General features: G+C 49.0%; 2 protein-coding genes across 3 annotated transcripts; both read right to left on the bottom strand.

Moving 5' to 3' along the window:
• Positions 1 to 547: 547 nt before the first annotated feature.
• On the bottom strand, positions 548 to 10,180 carry KMO (kynurenine 3-monooxygenase). The gene is made up of 15 exons (XM_039728817.1): positions 10,029 to 10,180; positions 8,878 to 8,947; positions 7,698 to 7,795; positions 6,822 to 6,911; positions 6,623 to 6,671; positions 5,966 to 6,053; positions 4,973 to 5,138; positions 4,396 to 4,467; positions 3,139 to 3,260; positions 2,514 to 2,661; positions 2,053 to 2,110; positions 1,867 to 1,949; positions 1,071 to 1,172; positions 925 to 984; positions 548 to 759 (listed from the first exon to the last, which is right to left on the bottom strand). The coding sequence occupies exons 1-15, from the start codon at positions 10,080 to 10,082 to the stop codon at positions 592 to 594; spliced, it is 1,428 nt and encodes a 475-aa protein (XP_039584751.1). The 5' UTR covers positions 10,083 to 10,180; the 3' UTR covers positions 548 to 591.
• A 670-nt stretch (positions 10,181 to 10,850) lies between these two features.
• CUNH21orf58 (chromosome unknown C21orf58 homolog) lies at positions 10,851 to 19,479 on the bottom strand. Of its 2 annotated transcripts, XM_039728559.1 has the most exons (8): positions 19,431 to 19,479; positions 19,128 to 19,193; positions 18,443 to 18,500; positions 17,451 to 17,518; positions 16,743 to 16,886; positions 15,819 to 15,933; positions 12,763 to 12,923; positions 10,851 to 11,688 (listed from the first exon to the last, which is right to left on the bottom strand). In XM_039728559.1, the coding sequence occupies exons 2-8, from the start codon at positions 19,185 to 19,187 to the stop codon at positions 11,596 to 11,598; spliced, it is 699 nt and encodes a 232-aa protein (XP_039584493.1). In that variant the 5' UTR covers positions 19,188 to 19,193; positions 19,431 to 19,479; the 3' UTR covers positions 10,851 to 11,595. The 2 variants fall into 2 exon arrangements, with proteins under 2 accessions (XP_039584493.1, XP_039584494.1); XM_039728560.1 differs by lacking the exon at positions 19,431 to 19,479 and having other exon boundaries at positions 18,443 to 18,567; positions 19,128 to 19,384.
• Positions 19,480 to 19,741: the final 262 nt, after the last annotated feature.

Genomic DNA, 19,741 nt, shown 5'->3' with positions numbered 1-19,741 from the left:
AGTCCCTGCCCATGTGCTGGCAGCTGTACATAAACCACCTCAAATGAGACTGGCAGTGCCACATCACATCAGGGGTCAGTTTGGGCCATTTTATTGTTCTTAAGCAGTGACTGTGAGGGTCTAGGGCAAGGCAAGAAGACTGAAAGTGTGTCTGATAATCCTCCTAGTACTAGCTATTTTTGGCTTCAGAACCCTCAAAATGTTCTCTTGTTTTTGCTAAGAGCAGCAGTTTGCAGGCTGGGACACATTGGTCAGGTCACAGAATCACGAGATCATTAAGGCTGGGAAAAAACTCTAAGATGATTGACCATCTAATCACTAACCCAGCACTGCCAGGTCCAACACTAAACCATAATCTGTAAGTGCCACATCTACACACCAGGCTGCCAAGGTTACACACCTGAGTCCCTGGAGGGGCTTTCTGGGCACTGTGCCTGATGGGCTCCTCTCAGCTGGGAAAGGGAGAAAGGCCAAACTGCTTTCAAGGGGCTGCAGGAGCTGCCAAACCACATCCCAAGAGAAACAAAATCACCCAGCTGAGCCAACAGTCCGTGCCTTCGTTTTTATTACAGCAACGAGCTCCTCATACATTTAATCCACTCGTGTGCCAAGGGGAAGAGTTCCAATATTCTTCAGATAATGGGGCCAGCCCCACAGGTCTTCCAAGCAGAAGTTCAGGTTCCGTGCCAGGCGCTTTATCAGCAGGTAGGTGCCCCCCAGTCCTGCTGCCCCCACAACAAAGAGCCCTCGATTAATTACCTGCAAGTGCAAAGAGAAACCCCAACATGGTCAGAGGCTACCCTGCAGCACCAAGCAAAGTCATCACACCTGGCAACATCCCACCACCAAAGCTGGGCAGCGCTGGTGAGCAGGATGCTCCCAAGGCTCATGGCATGGGGAGGATGGGCACCACCCCTGACCAACCTTTGTCTGCCATTTCCAGCGTTGAAGGGCCTCATGGTAGCGAATTCTGGTGAAGGTCACCTGGGAGGGGGTTGCAGGAGAGTGTCACCACCCCCAAAGGCAGGCAGGAGGAGCTCACAGAAGCGGGGAGTGACACGCTGGCTTACCATGGTGTACAGTGGGACAATGGTGGAGGGCATGAGGGCGTGAAGAAAGTTGTCTACGCGCTTGCGGAAGATGAACCACGTTGAATTGACGTGCTCACGCATCTGCAACAGAGCAACACTCATCCCTGTGCTCTGGATTCTGTCAGAGCTCCCCTGTGCTTTGCCAGCTCCCCCACTGTCCTGGAGGTGATGCAGGGATCAGTGCCTCCTCAGCCCCAGTGACATTCCCAAGGAGCTCTGAGGCTAAACCTGCCAGGGTGAGAGCCCAGCCAGAGGCCCTGCCTGCTGCACGCATCCTGGGAGCTCTGCTGTGTGCATGGCCCCTGGGACCACGGGTCTGTGTGGGGCTCACCCACCTCTACATAATTGTACATGGCTAAATCCGAGATGGCGTGGTCATCTGGCACCCTCAGCCTGGAGAACTCAGGGAGGCAGGCAGCTGGGAGAGGAAAGAAACATTCACAGGCAGCAGGATATCCAGCTGCTCTCAGGTGAAGAGGGATGTTCCTCTGCTCCTTCACGTCCCCAGCCACCTCACTTACCAAGGTCATTGTGGAACTGGTCCATTAATTCGTCAAAGACCAGACAATCTTCAAAGCCCTGGGAGGAATATTAGGGGGTTAATAGGCATAAGGGACCCATACATTCAGGAGAAGTGTTCTCATGGATGCTTGGCTAGTGGAGCTCTTTGGTCCCACTGACCACAGCTTCAGAGCAGGATCCTGCTGCACGCATCCTGGGAGCTCTGCTGTGTGCATGGCCCCTGGGACCACGGGTCTGTGTGGGGCTCACCCACCTCTACATAATTGTACATGGCTAAATCCGAGATGGCGTGGTCATCTGGCACCCTCAGCCTGGAGAACTCAGGGAGGCAGGCAGCTGGGAGAGGAAAGAAACATTCACAGGCAGCAGGATATCCAGCTGCTCTCAGGTGAAGAGGGATGTTCCTCTGCTCCTTCACGTCCCCAGCCACCTCACTTACCAAGGTCATTGTGGAACTGGTCCATTAATTCGTCAAAGACCAGACAATCTTCAAAGCCCTGGGAGGAATATTAGGGGGTTAATAGGCATAAGGGACCCATACATTCAGGAAAAGTGCTCTCATGGATACTTGGCTAGTGTAGCTCTTTGGTCCCACAGCTTCAGAGCAGGAGTCTTACTCCAGGCCCCTCTGACAGGGGTCTTGAGAGAAATAGAGGGGATTGCCTTTCCCAGCTGCCTGGACCCCCTCCCATATAGTCCTCTGCTCCATGGGAAGGTGGCATCACCACCCTGTCCCCTGTCCTTCCCAGGAGGACATCCTGACGGGAGCTCAACCCCTGCCAATGCAGAGGACATGAGGCTGTGGGACAGGCCAGCCCATGAGCCCTGTGGAGTTAAACACTAAAACCAGGCATTTGTGGGTTAAAGGAGCCCCACCAAGGGGGACAGCTATGAACTTACTGCATTCATGCCCTGTCCGTAGAAGGGCACAACAGCATGAGCAGCATCTCCCATCAGCACGCACCGCGAGGAGAGGTTGTAGGAAGAGCACTTCACAGAAATCATGGCCTGGGCTGGCAGCAAAAAGTAATCGTGCTTCAGCTCTTGCCTTCAGGTGAAACAACAGATTTTGTTGGGTGGGACCACAAGAGAGAAGAGCTCAAGCCACAGCCAAGCTGAGGAAGCCAGGCCACAGACACTGTCAGCTCTGGTATGCAATCCCCCAACTTGTGCACTAGGCTGTTTGTGCTGGGAAAATGTGGAAATCAACTTCCCCCCTGTGGACCAGACGTTTTGCCTGCAGCTTTTAAGTTCTGCACACAACTTAATTAATATTAAATCAATAACTTGATTATTGACATCTTGGTGCTCTTACTGTGAGCAGTGGTAGATGTTGGTCAATGTAGGAAGAACATACCAGAGAATATCTGAGCTTCTCAGTTAATATGAAGTCCTGGGATAATTCATTTTAAGAGGAAAGCAAACTGCCTAGCACAGCTGAGACTGTTGATGTCGTCCAAGAAAAAGCCCATCCCATAACAGATACCTGTGTTGATGAGTGAAAAGGGGAGATGGGAACACTTACTCTCCGATGAGGGGAATGGCATCTGGGAAGTAGGTCTGGAAAAACCCCAGCACTTGCTCGCCTGTTGTGAGCTTCTCAAACTCCTCAAAGGGCATGAAGAGCGTGCAGGTGAAGGACTTGTCCTGCCAGCCAGGAAGGAGGGTCAATAAGAAACCCAGAGAGTGGAGAGAACACGTAGCACCCGAAACAGCAGCTCAGTGCCCAGCCTGCCACCTGGCAATCACAGTGACCCACTGGCACAGCAAGGGACAAATGTCTGGCCACCCCCTTTCTCACGGTGAGCAGGCACAGGGGAGGCAGAAGCAGTGTGTGACTGGGCCTGGCACAGTGTCCTGGTGCTCCTGGTGTGTAGTTTACAGCATCCAGCTGCAGAGTGCTGGTTTGTGGGCTCTGCTTGGGCTCAGGTGTGTGGGCAGAGAGAGGTGCCACAGGTACCTGCTCAGCACTGCGAGGTAGGGCTGGCTCTGAGCACCCTGTCCTGCACGCCCTTAGGCTGTGGTCAGCCTGGCACAGGCTGGGTGTCCCTCCTGGCTCTTCTCTGGACATGTGCCAGGGTGACCAAGAAGGCCAATGGCACCTGGCTTGTATGGAAAACTGTGGCCAGCAGGAGCAGGGAAGTGATTCTTGCTCTGTACTCAGCACTGGGGAGGCCACACCTCGAGTGCTGTGTCCAGTTCTGGGCCCCTCAGTTTAGGAAGGACATTGGAGTGCCGTAGCATGTCCAGAGAAGGACAACAGAGCTGGTGAAGGATCTGGAGCACAAATCCTATGAGGAGCAGCTGAGGGAGCTGAGGGTACTTAGCCTGGAGAAAAGGAGGCTCAGTGGAGACCTCATCACTCTCTACAACACCCAGACAGGGGGATGTTACCTTGTCCCAGGTAACAAGGGACAAGATGAGAGGACACAGTGTTAAACTGCACAAGGGGATGTTTAGACTGGGCATTAGGAAGAATTTCTTCACAGAACGGGTGATCAGACATTGGAATGGGCTACCCAATGGATGGGAGCTGATGGAGTCACCATCCCTGCAGGTTTTTAAGGAAAGACTGGATGTGGCACTCAGTGCCATGGTCTGGCTGACGACATGGTATTGTGTCATGGTTGGACTCTATGATCTCAGAGGTCTTTTCCAATCTAATTGATCCTGTATTTTGGTTATCCAGTGACTCCTGACCCTCCCAATCCCTGCCACCACAGCCGTTCATCCCCACCAGCCCCATCCTGTGCCCCAGGAGAACATGGCACTGGGTTGTCACCATGTTGGGCAGTGCAATCATCATGAAGGTGTTCCTCGGCCAGATGTGGAGGTAGTTTGGTTCCATGGCAAACTGAAAGAGAAAGAAAATTGCCTTGTATCCTTGACCTGCCCTGCTCAGCTTCCCCAGCCCAGGCTCTGGCTCCCCTATACACCAGCACAACAGTTCCCATGGGAAGACACAAAAACTACAGGGCCCCTTTCTGGTCCCTGATGCTTCAGGGAGACACGGAGCAAGGGAAAGAGGAAAGGGTGAGAAATAGGACAAAAATCTGATGCTTTGCAATTGCTGGTGTCCTCACAGACATGCTCCCATACCTCCAGGACCTCTCAGAGCCAGAGTTAATCCCACCACTCCAGGACAGGCTCTCTAGGATTTTTGCATGCAGGTACCAACATTGGCCCCACGTTTGGAAGAGGAAGAGATCCATGCCTTATCTTAGGAAAGGTTTAATCCCCTGCCTGAACCCCAGGTGAGAAATCAATTCTCCAAAGCTGTTGCAGCAGAGCCACAGTGAGAAGGGGTGGGATATCCAGCCCGTGAAGGTTGTAGCAGCCCTTGGGACAGGCACACTCACATCTCCATCCTTGGGAGGGATGGTCAGCTCCATGTAGCCATGAGGAATGTACTCGTGGCTGTAGTTGAAGCGTGTTTGCCTCATGAACTGCTTCCTGACTGTTGAGAAGGCTCCGTCACACCCCACGATGAGATCGTAGGTCACTTCCAAGGTCTGCTGGTCAGATCTGAAAGCAGGACAGTACCTTGGATCAATCTGCTCTCTAAGGCCCCTTCCCACCCTAACCATTCCAAGATTCCATGGTTAATCCTCCTGTAAATCCAGGCCAGCTCAGCACCACTGTGGCCAGAGGATCTGCCTTTTGCAAAATGTGATAATAATAATAATCTTCTAGGGTGGGGGATGATCAGCTCACTGCCTGGGAAGCACGGCATTAGGATGAATAATTATCCTGTAGTTTATCAAAAGCACAACTCTGCCAGGTCTACTCAGCAATGCAGCAGGCACTTTTGGGATAACACTGCTGTTTTGCAGAGCCTGCAGCACTCACCAGGAGGATGGGGGGCAGGACCAGAGCTTGTGTGAAAGACTGTGGAACAAGGTCATGGAACCTCAGAATGGTTTGGGTTTGAAGGGACTCTAAAGCTCAGCCCATTTCACCCCCTGCATGGGCAGAGACACAACACCAGGGTGCTCAGAGCTTCATCCAGCCTGGCCTGGCACACTCCCAGGGATGGGGCATCAGCAGTTATCCACCCTCCCTGGTGAGCAATCTGTCCCTGAACCCAGTGCCATGCATACTGGTAGTTTATCCCCTGCACAGGTCAGGAAGTGTGTGCCTGCTGCCAGCCTGGGGGCTTGGGGAGTTGCTTAAACCATTCTCAGTCTCCCCATGAGCACTGCCTTGATGCCTCTCCTTTCCAAAGCTGGAACAAGGTTTTGCCTGCACAATAGTTTCAAAACTGAGATTGCTCAATTGTTTGAGGTTTTGTGAATGATTAAGCAGAAACTAACTGACCACAGTGCTTGATCTCATGCTTGTCCAGGGATTACCTTTTTATGGATAATGTCCCCAGCTCTGCATTGCACCCGAGGAGCTTGTGTCCAAAGAACAGCTTAGTGTTGGAGTACTTCTCAGCAGCTGTGAAAAAAAAAAAAAGACAACTAAATGTAGAGCGGTCTACTGTGACTGCAAAAAAAATTTCCAAGAGATCCCTAAATTATAGGGATTTTTGCCACTACAGCAAATAATTTGCTGTGTTGCATGAGGGCCAGCAGACAGGGCACACTGGGACTGGTCAGCTATGGTATAAACTACTTGAAAAATGCAAGGAATTCTGCAGGGATTTTTTTATTCTCCAGAGTGACATGAGTCATTGGCTGCTTTCCACCATCACTCCACTGAAGCTCAGGATAGGATGAGGTGGCTGCAGTCAGCAGGGAATTTGCATTAATTTGGTCTGATTTGCCATAGAGCTCCGATTTCTATTTGTCTCTGTACAATCAGGGGTTATGGAAAATGCCACAAACCATGACAAGGCTGAGCAGGTGTCTCCTGCTTCGGAGGTTTTCCTCTGCTCTTCCAGGTTTGCACTTTGTGAGATCTGGCTAAGGGAGCTCGGGGCTCAAAGTCTTCTAGTCACGGGGCAAACCCTAAATCCCCAGCTAAAAGTGTGTTGGAAGAATTTGCAAACAGAAGTGACAACCTACCTGTCAGCAGCTCTTTGTTTAAGTTTGCTCTGTCCACAGAGAGAATGTACTGCAAGGCAAACAAACAGAAAGCTTTGCTGAAGGACACACAGACAGGAAACACCCCCCCTTCCCTCATTCTCCCACATCCATGAGCCCCACACTATCCAGGACACAGAGACACAAAGACCTCTTGTGCTCTGCAAAGCACCTCCAGTACCTGGTCCTTCTTCCCATAAGGGATGGAGTATTTTTTCCCCGAAGGTGTGTGTATCCTCCTTGCCCGCATGGGAATGCCCTTGGCCACAATCTGAAAGAGAAGGGAACACAACCAACACTTCTGGCCAAAACTGTGGGTTTTTAGTACGAGTTACCAAGCATCATCCCCTCCCCCAAGCACTGCACTCGAGGGAGAATGGGGGGGCTCTTTCCTCACACATTTCCAAATCTCCAGGGAGAACTTGAACAGGGCTGTCATGTCAATTTACTACAGTTTACTGAGATTACTTACAAGCTCATGCTCATAGAAATCAGAGGGAAATTGTTTTTGGATAGAAGGGACGTGAAAAATCCCAGAGTGCTGGACAGGGCAGGGGATGAAAGCCAAATTACACCCTGGGACTGGGATTTGTGTTGTCAAAGTCTGGGCTCCTCTGCAGGGATCCAGGGAGCAGGAGATCCCACCACTGCCAGCAGCTGGATGTTAAATGGTAGCCAGTGCCCTGCAGAAGAATGCTGGGCTCCCAGCCAGGCGTGCTGGGCAGACAGCAGTGTGGATGGATTTCAGGGGTCAGCCCAAAGATCAAGGTTTTCTGGGAAAATACAAACCCGGACGTGTCAGTGGGGAAAACAGCTGCCTTTATTGCATCCTGCTGTATTGCATCAGCTCTTTTGGGAGTCCAGCTACTCCTGCCCTGCTTGCCCTCTGCTCCAGGAGGCAGGGGAGGTAAACACTGGAAGGTGCTTGGTGTCCCAGGGAAGGAACAGACCCAGCTGCCTGGCGGAGTGCAGCGAAGCAGGGGACAGCCAGACTGCAGGCAAGCAGTGGAAGAGGTCTGGCTGGGACAAGAAAGGGCACAGAGGTGTGCCAGGGTACCTGCTCCTCCATGCCCACAGCTCGCAGGGCTTGGCGTCCCCGGTGAGACAGGGCCAGGTTGATGCTCCTGCCACGGGCGAAGCTGGCCACTCGGATATCTGCATGGGAGAGCAGCGGGCCATGGAGGCAATCACAGCTCAGCCTGGTGAGGGGAACACCTCCCAGCCCCCTGCAGAACAGCCTGGACCCTCCGTGCCTCCTCTAGCCTGGGAGAAGCAGCTGCAGCCAAGCCAGGAAAGGGAGTGCTGGATTCTGACAGCACCCCACGTGCCAGAGGGTGCAGTAACAGAAAGAGCCATTTCCCCTCTAAATGGGAATGAGCAGTGAATGCCTGCCAGGCTCTGCTGAGGCCCACAGAGTGATGCTTTTTGGGACATTGGCAGGTCACCTCCTTCATGGCTGATCAGATGGAAGTGTCTGGGCATTGGCCTGTTCCTCCTCCAAGCTACCTCATTTAAACTCCCTGGGTTGTCTGGCCAGTGCATGGGGCACAGCCTCCTCATCCCAACACGTGCACCAGTGTAGGCAATGGGCCAAAACCAGCAGGATCCATCCAACTCAGAAGGCAGGTAAGAGCAATCAGAGGCTTTTTGAAGCTGTGGAACTTGTGGCAGTGTTGAGCTGTGCAGCAGAACTGCCTGTTCTGATGTCTATCAGGGCAGGAAGAGTCACCACAGAGTGCCAGCCATGGCTCCTCCCTCCCTTCACTGCACACTTGAGCCCTTTCCATGGTACCATTCCCACCTGCCACTGGGCTTGCCACCTCTGCCCAGGTCTTTTTTGTCTGCCAGCTGACAGATACTGAAGATGAACAATTTATCTGCCTTTGAGCTAGTGTCTTGGCTCTAAATCTTAATTTCTCTTTTGTTGGCACCTTGTGGACCTGGAAGCTCCATCTCTTCTTCTGACCCAGCACTGTACTATAATGATTTCTGCAGAGACCAGGCTTCAGAGGTGGGGATTTGAATCAGTGTTTAAGCCAAGAACATAAAAAGAGCATCATTTTAGCAGCTAAAGAGTGGGTTCCCTCCACACGAGATGAACTTCAAATAAATGCTCCTTCCCACCACAGGAGCTAAAGGTGAGAGAGAAAAGAATATCCCCAAACTGCCACCCTCAGCTTTCATTATTTTCTTACAGTTTCAGTGAGCTCACACAGTAATGATCAGGCTGCCCTTACCTTCTCTGGCTTCGTAAACGTCAACATGGAAACCTCGTCTAGCAAAGAAACAGGCATTTAATGCACCCACCTGCAAGACAAAGATCAGGAAGGGTGGATGTAGCACCTCAGAGGTCACTGCTGAGATGCATCAAAGGAAAGAAGTGATCAGGGGATGCAGCTCAGCATGAACAGAGAGGTGCTTTGACCAAGAACCTCAGAAGATTTTTTACTGAAGAGCAGTCCTGTGTGTTTGCAGAGTCTCCAAGACAAAAGCCACCCATCAAAACTCTTTTTATGAAGTCCTACCAAGCTCAGGCTTGTTTACACACAGCAACTGAATGCAGCAGAGCTCATCTCTTCAGCCAGAGACAGCAGGAGCTGGTGTAGGCAAGCTCCAGCTCTGCTCTGGCCTGTGTTTACCTTCCTCACTAGTATTCAGGGCATAGCAGCATTCCCTTGGGAACACAGTGAGGGAGAACACTACAAATGTGTCCTGTTTGTAATTTAAATAACTTTTAAAAATTTAATTTCCATTATAGATTGTTGTCAGAACTACAGACTCTTCTGTCATCACTCTTTTCCAAGGAGATAATGTCCAAAAAGTCAAGAGAGAGATGTAGGTGAATCAGAGACTCATGGAAGGGTTTGGGTTGGAAAGGATGCTAAAGAGCATCTTGTTACAAACCCCTGCCATGGGCAGGGACACCTTCCACTAGACCAGGTTACTCAGAGCCCCGTCCTGCCTGGCCTTTAGTGTCACACCTCTCTGCAGTGGATGAAAAATGAAAGCCATCCCCAAACAAAAGCGGGCAGAGGAAGGCATTTCCTCTCAGCCTGACTTTTACTGGTTCCAGTTCGTGCAAAGCATTTCACATTAGAGCTTTGCTTACAGCCAAAATCAGCCAAGAGACAGGGGAACCTGGCAGCCCAAACAAGGATTGGTGTTTAGTGTGCCTGGGCACCACTGCTCACCCACCCCCCAAACCCCTTCACCCAAGAAACGAGCAGGAGCCTCCCACAGCAGGAGCTCAATCACCCCCTTCGCAGCACCCCGTCATCTGACAGAGGAATGGCTTTAGCAAAAACATTCACCCCCACATTCAAGCAGTGTTTTTACAGCCCCAGCTCCCCAGCAAACAATCAAGCAGCAGCTAAATGGCATTTCCTACCAGACCACCACCAACAATAGCAACTCTTTTCCCTCGCAGGTCGCAGGGGTCCATGCTGGGTCAGCCCCTGGGTCTCAGATCCCTGCTCTGTCTCTGATCCCTCTGCTTCTCTGCCCTTGCCAGTGGGGAGGGGAAGGGCAGGAATGTGGGTGGCTGACTCATGCCTGGGTTCTTCTCCCCCGAGCCACATTAAAGTTTAACTCCCAGCCCAGAGACCGTCAGGGAGTCAGCCAGGCTGAGCCTGAGGTGTTGAGGTGGCAGCGTGGTGTTATTCAGCCAGGCTCCTCTGGAAATTGTAGAGCAATCCTGCAGTCTCCAAGGAATGCACACGGAGCAGGAGGAGAACTTGCACTGGCCAGGCTTTTGCCGATGCTTCACTGGGATGCAGCTGCAGAGGCAGTGGTGGGACAGTGTGGAGTGACTTCTGGAACCTCTCCTGAGGGTGAGTTGTGAGCTACACTACTTACCAGGAGCATCATCCCATCTTTGAGGATATCCTGCATCCAAGGAAGCTGTGTGTGTGTGTGGTGGAGGGTTTTGGGATGTGATGCTTAGGAGAGGGTCCATTTCCAGGACTTGGACAAGGCTGTGAGGAGACATCTCTGCAGGCATTATTTCACATGCCCATCCTTGGGAGGAAATGCTCTGCTGAGCCAACACTGCCCACAGTAAGCATTGAAAAGAGAGGAGCCAATGAGAGCCAACACATAATAATCAAACAGCAGACAGTGAAACTGCAGATATTTGTATCACCAAGCACAATTTATTGCTAAACCTGCCAGGCCCCAGCAGATCTGGCTCAGAGAATCATTAAGGTAGAAAAAGCCCTCTAAGGACATCGAGTCCCAGCTGCTAACCCAGCACTGCCAAGCACACCACTAAGCTGTGACCCTAAATGCCACATAAACACCTACAGGGATGGGACAGGACTCAAGTGCTTCCCTGGGCAGCCTCTTCCAATGTCTGACAATGTTTTCAGTCAAGAGTTTCTTCCTAATATTCAATCCAATGGCACAACCTGAGGCCATTTCCTCTCTCAGGTAGTTGTAGAAAGTGAGAAGTTGCAGGGAGCAATAAGAATCTCAAAGACAACAGAGCAGAGAGGGCAAAGGGCAAGGTAGGTTTTACACAGTAAATAAATTATTCATTAATTGGTTTTGGAACACAGCACACAATTAGTTTCCAGCAGTGATAGTTACTATGTTTTCTTCATTCCAAACAAAATTTAGGTCCCTGGGTTTTCTTAATCAGACTCACAGACTGCATGAGGCAAACCCAGTGTACAAATGTTCTCCACTCTAAAAACAGAAGGTTTTATATATAAACAGAAGGGAATATATTGAGAAACAGCTATAAAATCATCGTTCATCTTTCTATGTCAAGCAAAACCAGGCTGCTGAGAGCATGAAAAAGTGTTGCCTGATAAAAACTCTGAGGGAGCCTTTTAAGAAGTCGTAAATAAAACTTAAAAGGACAGGATAACATGGGCATGGATGAAAGCTTGTCCTCTGGGGAAAAGTAAAGGAGGGGAAAGTGACTGATTTATGGTGCTGAAGAAAAAGACATGTCAATGGCTGAGGAAGAGCAGCAGGATTTTATTGGTTTTAGAAAGGCTATGGTCCACTTGCAGAGGGTCCTGTACTGTCAGTATGTGGGCCACCTGCAACAAGAAAAACAGGGTTATTGTGTTTAGTGACAGCCTGTAGTGCTGCAACTGCAAAAAGAAGAGTTTGGTCTCACACCTTGTGGTGGGAGGCAGCTGAAGAAGAGGAAGAACAAAGTTTGAAGGCCATGACAAGACCTACTGATTTCTGCAGTGAATTGCACTGATCCTGACAGGAGCCAGGAGTTCTTTACTGGTTCAGATTACAAACCCGTGTCAAGGGGAAATAGGTAGAAATGTTCATCCCTTGTAATCCCATTAGGAAAATAATCTGTTCAGGAATTCAAATCCTCTGCTAAGGAGAGCTGTACAGATACCCCTGCCAGCAGGTCACCCGTGCCCAAGGCTGCAGCTGCCTCCCTCCTGTTCTCCTGGTCACTAAGGCTCTGAAAGAGCCATGGACAGAAATAAAAGTGTGTCCCCATGTCACTCCTGCTTCCATGCTCTAGCAAGGGGCATTTCTTCACCATCCTTGGCATGTAAGAACTCCCTAGCACCTAGGAAGGCAAGCAGGGCAAGCTCAGAGGAAGGCACAGAGCAAGTGAGCCCCTGGAGGAGCTGGCTGTGTCCTCTGCACGGAGCTGAAGGGCTCTATGGATTTGGGAGCATCCTGGGGAGAAGTTCAGCCATTTCTGCTGAACTTCTTGAGAAGTTCAAGCCAGTTCTGCACTTGAAACCCACCCCCTCCAGCTGCAAGCACAAGCTTATGGCAAAGGCTCAGCATTATTTCTGATACTCCCCTCTCTTTGTACCATTTTTCTTAGCTGGTGGTTTGGGTTTTTATTTTCCCAGGAATTTCTGATTAGCAAATGTCCCAGCAGTGCTTTAAGAACATAAACCCTGCTGGGAACCTTATCCTGAGTGTAAAGCACTTCCCCATCCCCTCCCCACCCCTGATTTATTTGGCAGGTGGCTGCTGGGTTCACAGGGAGACCCAAAAGGCAGGGTGGGGGACCAGTGTGATCCTCACCCTTTTCAGATGCCCACATTTACCCCACAATCTGCCCTGCCACCCCATCGGGGCAGGGAGAAAGGGCTGCAAGGGCACGTCACAGCTGCCTGCTCACTTACATAGGCTGGGCAGGGCTGCTGCTCCAGGGCTGCTCCGTGGGCAGGAAGCTCCTGGGGGGCACTGGGAGCACCCCCGTGGGAGGGTAATGGTGGTGGTGGTGCACCACGGGTGCCTTGGGCCTCTCTGCCTTCACGGCCAGGGGAGCAGCGAGCTGCAGGCCCTTGGTGGAGACAGACAAAGGGTGGCTGCAGAAACCTGTGCCCCCCACGGGAAGTAAGGGGTCCGGGTTCCACTCAGCCACCCCCTGGGAAAGGAAGACTTTTGGAGAAGAGCCTGCAGGTTCCAGTACAGAAGGTCCTAGGTGTTACCATCTTGCTGCAAAGGTTTCATACCTTCTTGGAGATTTCTCAGGGGCAGCTCCTCACAGCACTGACTCCTTCTCCTCAGCACAACCAACAGACTCCATCTCACATCTCAACCAACCAACCTGCTCTTTTATAATACCCCTCTTAATTGGATCCAGCTGTGGCCTATTAAGGGCAGGCTCGTTCTTAATGCTTGATAATTAGCACAGCTGTAACTCTTTAGGGGTGAGATTACTGTCACCACTATCTCTAGTCTCCTGCCTTCTGTCTATCCACACCTAGGAGTGCTCTGGCTCTCCCAGCTCTCTGTGTGTTGTGTTTTGCCCAGGCCTGGTGCCCTCCCAGGGAGATGATGATGGTAAAGGCCTTTTCCAACCTTTTCCATTCTAAGAGTCAGCGGACTCTCACTGAAGGTGGCACTGCAGTATAAATGTGAGGAAAGCTCTCCCAGGAAAGCAGTGATCTGGGCTGAAGCAATGCCAGGCTCTCAGAGCAGCCCTCCAGGCTGGCTGGTGTTACCTGCTGCGCGTGCTGGAGCGGGGCAGAGCCGGCTCCCCCAGGCTGGGTGAGCAGGGCTGGTGGCAGAGCCTTCAGCATCATGTTCTGCATCATGATCTGGTGCATCTGAGCGTTCTGCATCAGCATCATCTCCACCATATCTGGGAAGGGAAGAAAAGGAGAAGAGTTTTATCCAAAACTGACAGGCAGCAGAGGCGTCGTGGTAAGGAGTGTCCTCCAGCACACAGAGTGGTCACTGCAACAAAGGCAAGGCAGCTGAAAGGGGGCACATTGTCCTGCCTTGTAAGATATGTGTGTATTCTATTTACCATCTGTTAGGAGCAGGGCAGTTATCTTCTGTTCATTGGGCAGTTTTCTTTATCTCTCCCACAACCAATTGTCCCTCCAGAGAGATACCTTCTATTAAAGGGCCAATGAGTGTCACTGCATGGCTGATAAAAATTACATCATCCCATTGTAAGATGCTCCACCCAGAAAGAAGAGCCAAACATTGCTACCTAAATATAATCTGAGACTTAAAACAACAGAGACACCCTTTCCCCACTAAATTCCCAAAAGAACAACTATCTTCTCCACTAGATTCCCAGAAAAAGACCAAACCCATCTACACCACCTCCAGACCTTCGAAATAAAACCTACACCCTTCTACAAAATCACTGCTTCAACAAAACCACATCTGTCACTCCAAGAAAACTAGAGCCACTGTTTAATCAAAACTGCTGCCAACACCCTAACCAACAGAGTGTCAAGTCGTATTCTAACTCTGTCAGTAGTTTATTTTCTAAGTTTTTCGTACTATTGCATTTGTATTTTTTGAAATTTTACTCATAAAAAACTGGTATTCCTATTTCCATATCTTTACATGAAAACCCCTTAATTAAAAAATTATAATAATTCAGAGAGAAAGAGTTTATATTTTGCATTTCAAGGAAGGCCTTCCTTGACAGACACCTGTCCTTTCAAACCAAGACACACGTGAAGAATATTGGCATTACTTCCCCAGACAGTGCAAAGTTAATGCCTGTGAATGGGGTTGTTCTCCCCAGCTTTCCTGTTTCTCCTCCCTCCTACAAGAAAGCTGCTGCTGAGTATTTTGTGTTGCCCTGCCAGCCCACAGCCCTGCCTGTGCTGAATGGCAGGGTGGAGAAGAGCTGAGCTGCAGCTTTCCCTCGCTCCAGCAAGGACAGGCTCCTGGCTGTGCTCTCCATTGCTTCAGCCCCAGATCACTGCTTTCCTGGGAGAGCTTTCCTCACATTTATGTGATATTGCAGTGCCACCTTCAGTGAGAGTCCGCTGACTCTTAGAATGGAAAAGGTTGGAAAAGACCTTTAACATCATAACCTCAGTCTGTCATTTCAGGCACATCAAATCTCCTTACATGATCTCTGGGATCCAAAGGACTTGTGCAGTGTAACAAATTCACTTGGGGAGAAGCGAAGAGGGAGAGGGGAGAAAAAAAGAAGGGAAAAAATAATGAAGGCAACCCTCATTTTCCTTTTTACTGATCATACAAAAAGTAGTTTACATGTAGCAGCTTCAGAGAAGTCATGAGTGGATTGGGACTATTTTGGTTATGGAAATAAAGTCTGATTCAAAAATCCAGACACTTAGATGAAGTATGAGCTGAGAAATATTGCAGTTCCATGACTGAGGATTCCTGGGTGGGATGAACCTTTGGCTGAAGGCTGAGCCAGGGAAATTGTCCCAGGTTTTAGTTCATGTATTATTTCCCAGTAGCACCCACCTATGTTTAGAAACAAACTCTTTTATTGGAATTGCACTATATTTAGAACAACACTTTCAGATGTTCTGTCTTGTTTCTTGTACAAACAAAAGCCTGAGGAGATTGAACAGCAGGTTAGGAAGGAGCAAAAGAATAAAACCAGAATTTAGAGGTCTGTTTGCCAGTTCTGGAATCATCCATGTGCATGACTTTGTTAATATTACTCAGTGCCACGAGTTGGGCTGTTTTGCTTTCCCAATCTTCCCTTGAGTTTGTAGTTCCTTTTTCTTTAGTTTTAGTGATAAGAGTTTCACAACAGAATGCCTTTCACAACTGGTACCCATCCCATTTATGAAGCACAACTCCCAGAGCTCCACCAGCTCATTAAACAGCGTGTCACTAACGAGCTTGGACACCGTCCCATGTCCCCTTCCAGTTGCCACAACACCTGCCCTGCCCTCTCCAGGCCTGGTGGCAGGAGCTGGCTGCCCCGTGGAGGGGTTGTTACCTTCCTTAATGCTCCCAGAGCGGGGGGCAGCCAAGGGCTGGGCTGGGGGAATCTGTGTGATCACAGGCGAGGGCTGAGGCAGCTGCTGGATGATGGTGGCAGGCTGAGCTGGCACCTGGAACAGGAAGGAAAAATGGAGAAGGCAGGGTTGGTTTTGGCCAGCTCCCCCAGCTGTGGGAACAGCTGTATCTGCCTAGGCTTCAGGAAAACTCTGGGATTCTCGTGGAGAAGCTGTTGAGGCTGTGGACTGCCTGAGCAGACAGTGAGGTGCATTAGAAAGTGGCTGAATGGCCAGGCTGGAGTGTGAGCAGCCCTGCCATTCTATGGTTGTGTTCAAGGATCCAGGATGAGGGAAGAGATGAGAATCTTGACTCCATGTTTCAGAAGGCTGGTTTATTATATTATGATATTATATTATATTAAAATGCTATACTAAAACTATACTAAAAAAGTAGAGAGAAAGGATCCATCAGAAGGTTAAAAAGAAAAACAAAAGAATAATAACAAAAGCTCGTGACTCTCAGAGAGTCTGAGCCAGCTAACTGTGATTGGTCATTAATTAAAAACAACCAACATAGACCAATCACAAATATACCTGTTGCATTCCACAACAGCAAACAGTTGTTATTTCTTCCCTGAGATTCCTCAACTTCTCAGGAGAAAATCCCATCAAAAGGATTTTCATAAAATATGTCATGGTGGCAGCACTCCTTTTGCCATTTTGCTCCAAGAGTAAACCATTCCCGTTGTTAATTTTGGGCCTTATTTACAAGATGATTTCCCCTTAGGTTTTGCTGCAGGCAGCAAGGATCCCATAAAAGAGCAAGAGGCATATCTTCTCTTTTTGTGGGATGAACAAAAATGAATGATTGTCAGCTCAGACTGGCACAGTGCTGCTGGTGTTTTCTGGGAGACAATCCTTACTGTCTGCTGGATAATCCTTGGTGGCTCCACTGGGGAAGCTGGAAAAGGGATCTGGTAGATTTGTGGGAGGGCAGCTCTGTGGTCATGGCAGTGTCCCCCGTCTGGTGCAGGTGGCTGTGAAAGCTCTTCCAGAAGGTGCTGTTCCTGCAAAGTCAAGTATTTTCTTAAAGAAAACCTGGTCACAGCAAGGCAGACAGTGTGGTTATGCTCCCTGGACTAATTTGGATTAGCCCCTGGGAACCTGCAGCAAGGGCACTGCCAGTATATTCCTTCCCACAGATCTTGAAGCATAAGCAAAAAGGATTGGGGAAAACAAAATGTGCAGAACAAGCTGGCAAAAGTCTGGGAAAACATTTCAATAATAGTTGGTATCCTCCACAAACTAGGAATAAATAACAATTACTACTGTCTCTGCTTTGGCATCGCTAGAAATCCCTTCTTTGCATTTTGGCACAGAAAGTTTATGATACAGCAGCTCGGGAGAAGCAGAACCATCCCACCTTAGTGCCTGAAGCAGGTGCAAGCTCCCTCAGCTGCAGTGAGAGAAGCCAGGCTGCTCTCCAGGCTCTTTCCCTGATTAGCTGGCCCAGCCTTTATATTCCAAAGCGGCAGAGCACTAAATCCTGCCCAGCCCCAGAATGAAGGGACAGGAAAACACTGAACCCACACCAGCAGTGTCTGCTCCTCCTGGCCAGAGAGGGCTCTTACCCTGAGCTCCTGCAGCAGATCTTTCCTTTGCCTCAGGGCACTTTGGAGCATGTCCTGAGGTCTGTTCCCTGGAAGAGGAAGAGTCTCCATTATCTCCTCAAAGGATCACAAAGACAGAGCTACTACAGCACCTGTGTTATGATGTGAATGTGGAAAATGTGTTATTGGACAGCTTGATGTTGCATATGGGTAAAAACTTATAAAATAAGGCCTTGTTACCTTTGTAAAATCATGGCTCATGCCTGCTACTTTGGCCAAGAAGTTTGTTTGTAGTAACAGCTCCATCAAACTCTGGTTTGAGTGTCAACTTTTCTGTTTCCCTTTTGTTCTGAATTAACCTCCTTTTCAGTTCATCCCACACATGGTTGATTTTGAAATGAAGAAAAGCAAGAATGTTTTCATGCACTTTGGAGCCATGCCTGGCGTCTGCTCTGGAAAGCACCATTTTGTATTTTGAAACTGCAAGTTGTTATAGGGGATTTTTTAAAATGCTTGGCCACAGCATTAGAAGATTCCAACTATCTGTGCACCAGATCAATGAATAAGAGCCCACAGTACAGTCTAGAAAGATCACTGAGGTTCTATGAGGTTCTACTGGTGGCCTTGGATCCTTAAATAATATAAACAGTGCATGTGCTGTGCAAAGAATTGAAGTGTTCCTCCTGCCTTCTCAGGATCACCAAAGCCAAGCAAACAGCAGGGTGTACTCCTAGGTGCAAGAGCCAGGACAAACTGGATCAGCACAGTTTGCTGCAGCTGAGAGGCTGCAGAGGATGCCTGGGCAGGAATCCATCTTGTGTTAGTGCTCAGCTGGTTGTTCACTTCCCTTGGTCAGGAAAAAAAAAATACAGCTGAAGAAATTCAAAAGACAAAAGCAGTTCACTCACAGATGAAGGGAGGAGAGGGGATCATCTCCTGAGGAACTCATGCCTGAGAACATAAGCAAGCCCTTTCCAAAATATGACTAAAATTAGGACAAAAGCTTCTCTTACTTGCAGCTGGGAGAGACAATCCCATCTTCTCTAAGTTCTCCTGTTCATTTTCTAGTCTCTGTTGGCAGAACCATAACCAGAACTGGTTATAAGTCAGGCAGAAAAGCTCATAAAGATTTCCAAGCCTATGGCAGGTGTTTGGGATAGAGGAAACAGAGAAGTATGAAATGTCTCATTACAAATGTAGTTACAGTAAAGAATAGTGATGCTTCCAACTGTGCAAGCTATTCCAGACCTTAAAATTGATAGCATGGTGAGTCAGGAGACATAATTTATTTTGCAGGGCAGAGAGCTGCATCATATGAAGAACTTGATAATGTTGAGTTTGGACTCTTGATTCAGCAAAGGTCTGGCCAGGCAGCACATCTTATGTGAAGGCAGACATGAAATTACATTAAAACAATCTGAGATTCTCTTTACCCAAGATTTACTCCTAAACCTTGTCTGTTCCAGCTCAGACTGGCTTTTAGCTAACTGGTGACATCTGCCATAAAATGAAAGTCAATTTAATTTACTGCAGGTCCAGGTAAACTTGTAGAATGTTATTTAAGAAAGTGACAGCAAGTAGTAGCACTCCTCAGTGTATCTCAGTAGAGTTATACTGTTTTAAAATACAGTGTTAATGCTTCAACATGCAAGAGCAAAAAGCAGAGCAGAGGTGACCACTGCAGAATGATTCCCTTACCTTTTCTAGGAGTTTGAGTTTCAGTCGTGTCAGGTGATCCACCACTGAAGAATCTGCCATTATCTCCTGGAAGAGCAGGCAGGCAAAAGCAGGTTAAAAAGCTAAACAGAGGCAGATAGGTTTCCAGGGCTCATTTTTTCCACAATCTTCACAGAATAATTCCATTATTAAAAAACAATAATGCAAGATGAGCAGGAATTGAGAGAAGCAGATAAAAGCTTCAGTTTCACTCCCAGCTCAGAATGAGCACAGGCACTCCCAAGCTCACAGACACAGCTTTTCCTGCCATTTCTCTCAACATACTTTTGTGCTTCAGGTTGTGATGCTCACAGGAAGGCAACTGAGACCGAATATTTATTTGTCTGTTCCTAATGGTTGCTATCCTTCCCCTGGCAGCATCACAAAGCCCGGCCACTGTGTTGTTAGAGACTTTTAATTAGCTCAGAGGTTTGTGCCTGGTTGCTAAGTTTATAGTGTCAATAGGTAACAGAAACAATTTCATCTCCAGGCACAGAAGCTTGTGTACCTTTGGCAAAGCAAATGCCTGGCACATTAGTGGGCAAGAAAAAAAAACAAATAAAAGCCAATGGTTTTCTTCAAAACAAGCCCAGTGC

The sequence above is a fragment of the Passer montanus genome, unplaced genomic scaffold (assembly GCF_014805655.1).
Source record: "Passer montanus isolate IOZ18808 unplaced genomic scaffold, ASM1480565v1 scaffold66, whole genome shotgun sequence".
In the NCBI taxonomy this organism is placed as follows: Eukaryota; Metazoa; Chordata; class Aves; order Passeriformes; family Passeridae; genus Passer; species Passer montanus.
This window is presented reverse-complemented; position numbering and strand designations above follow the sequence as displayed.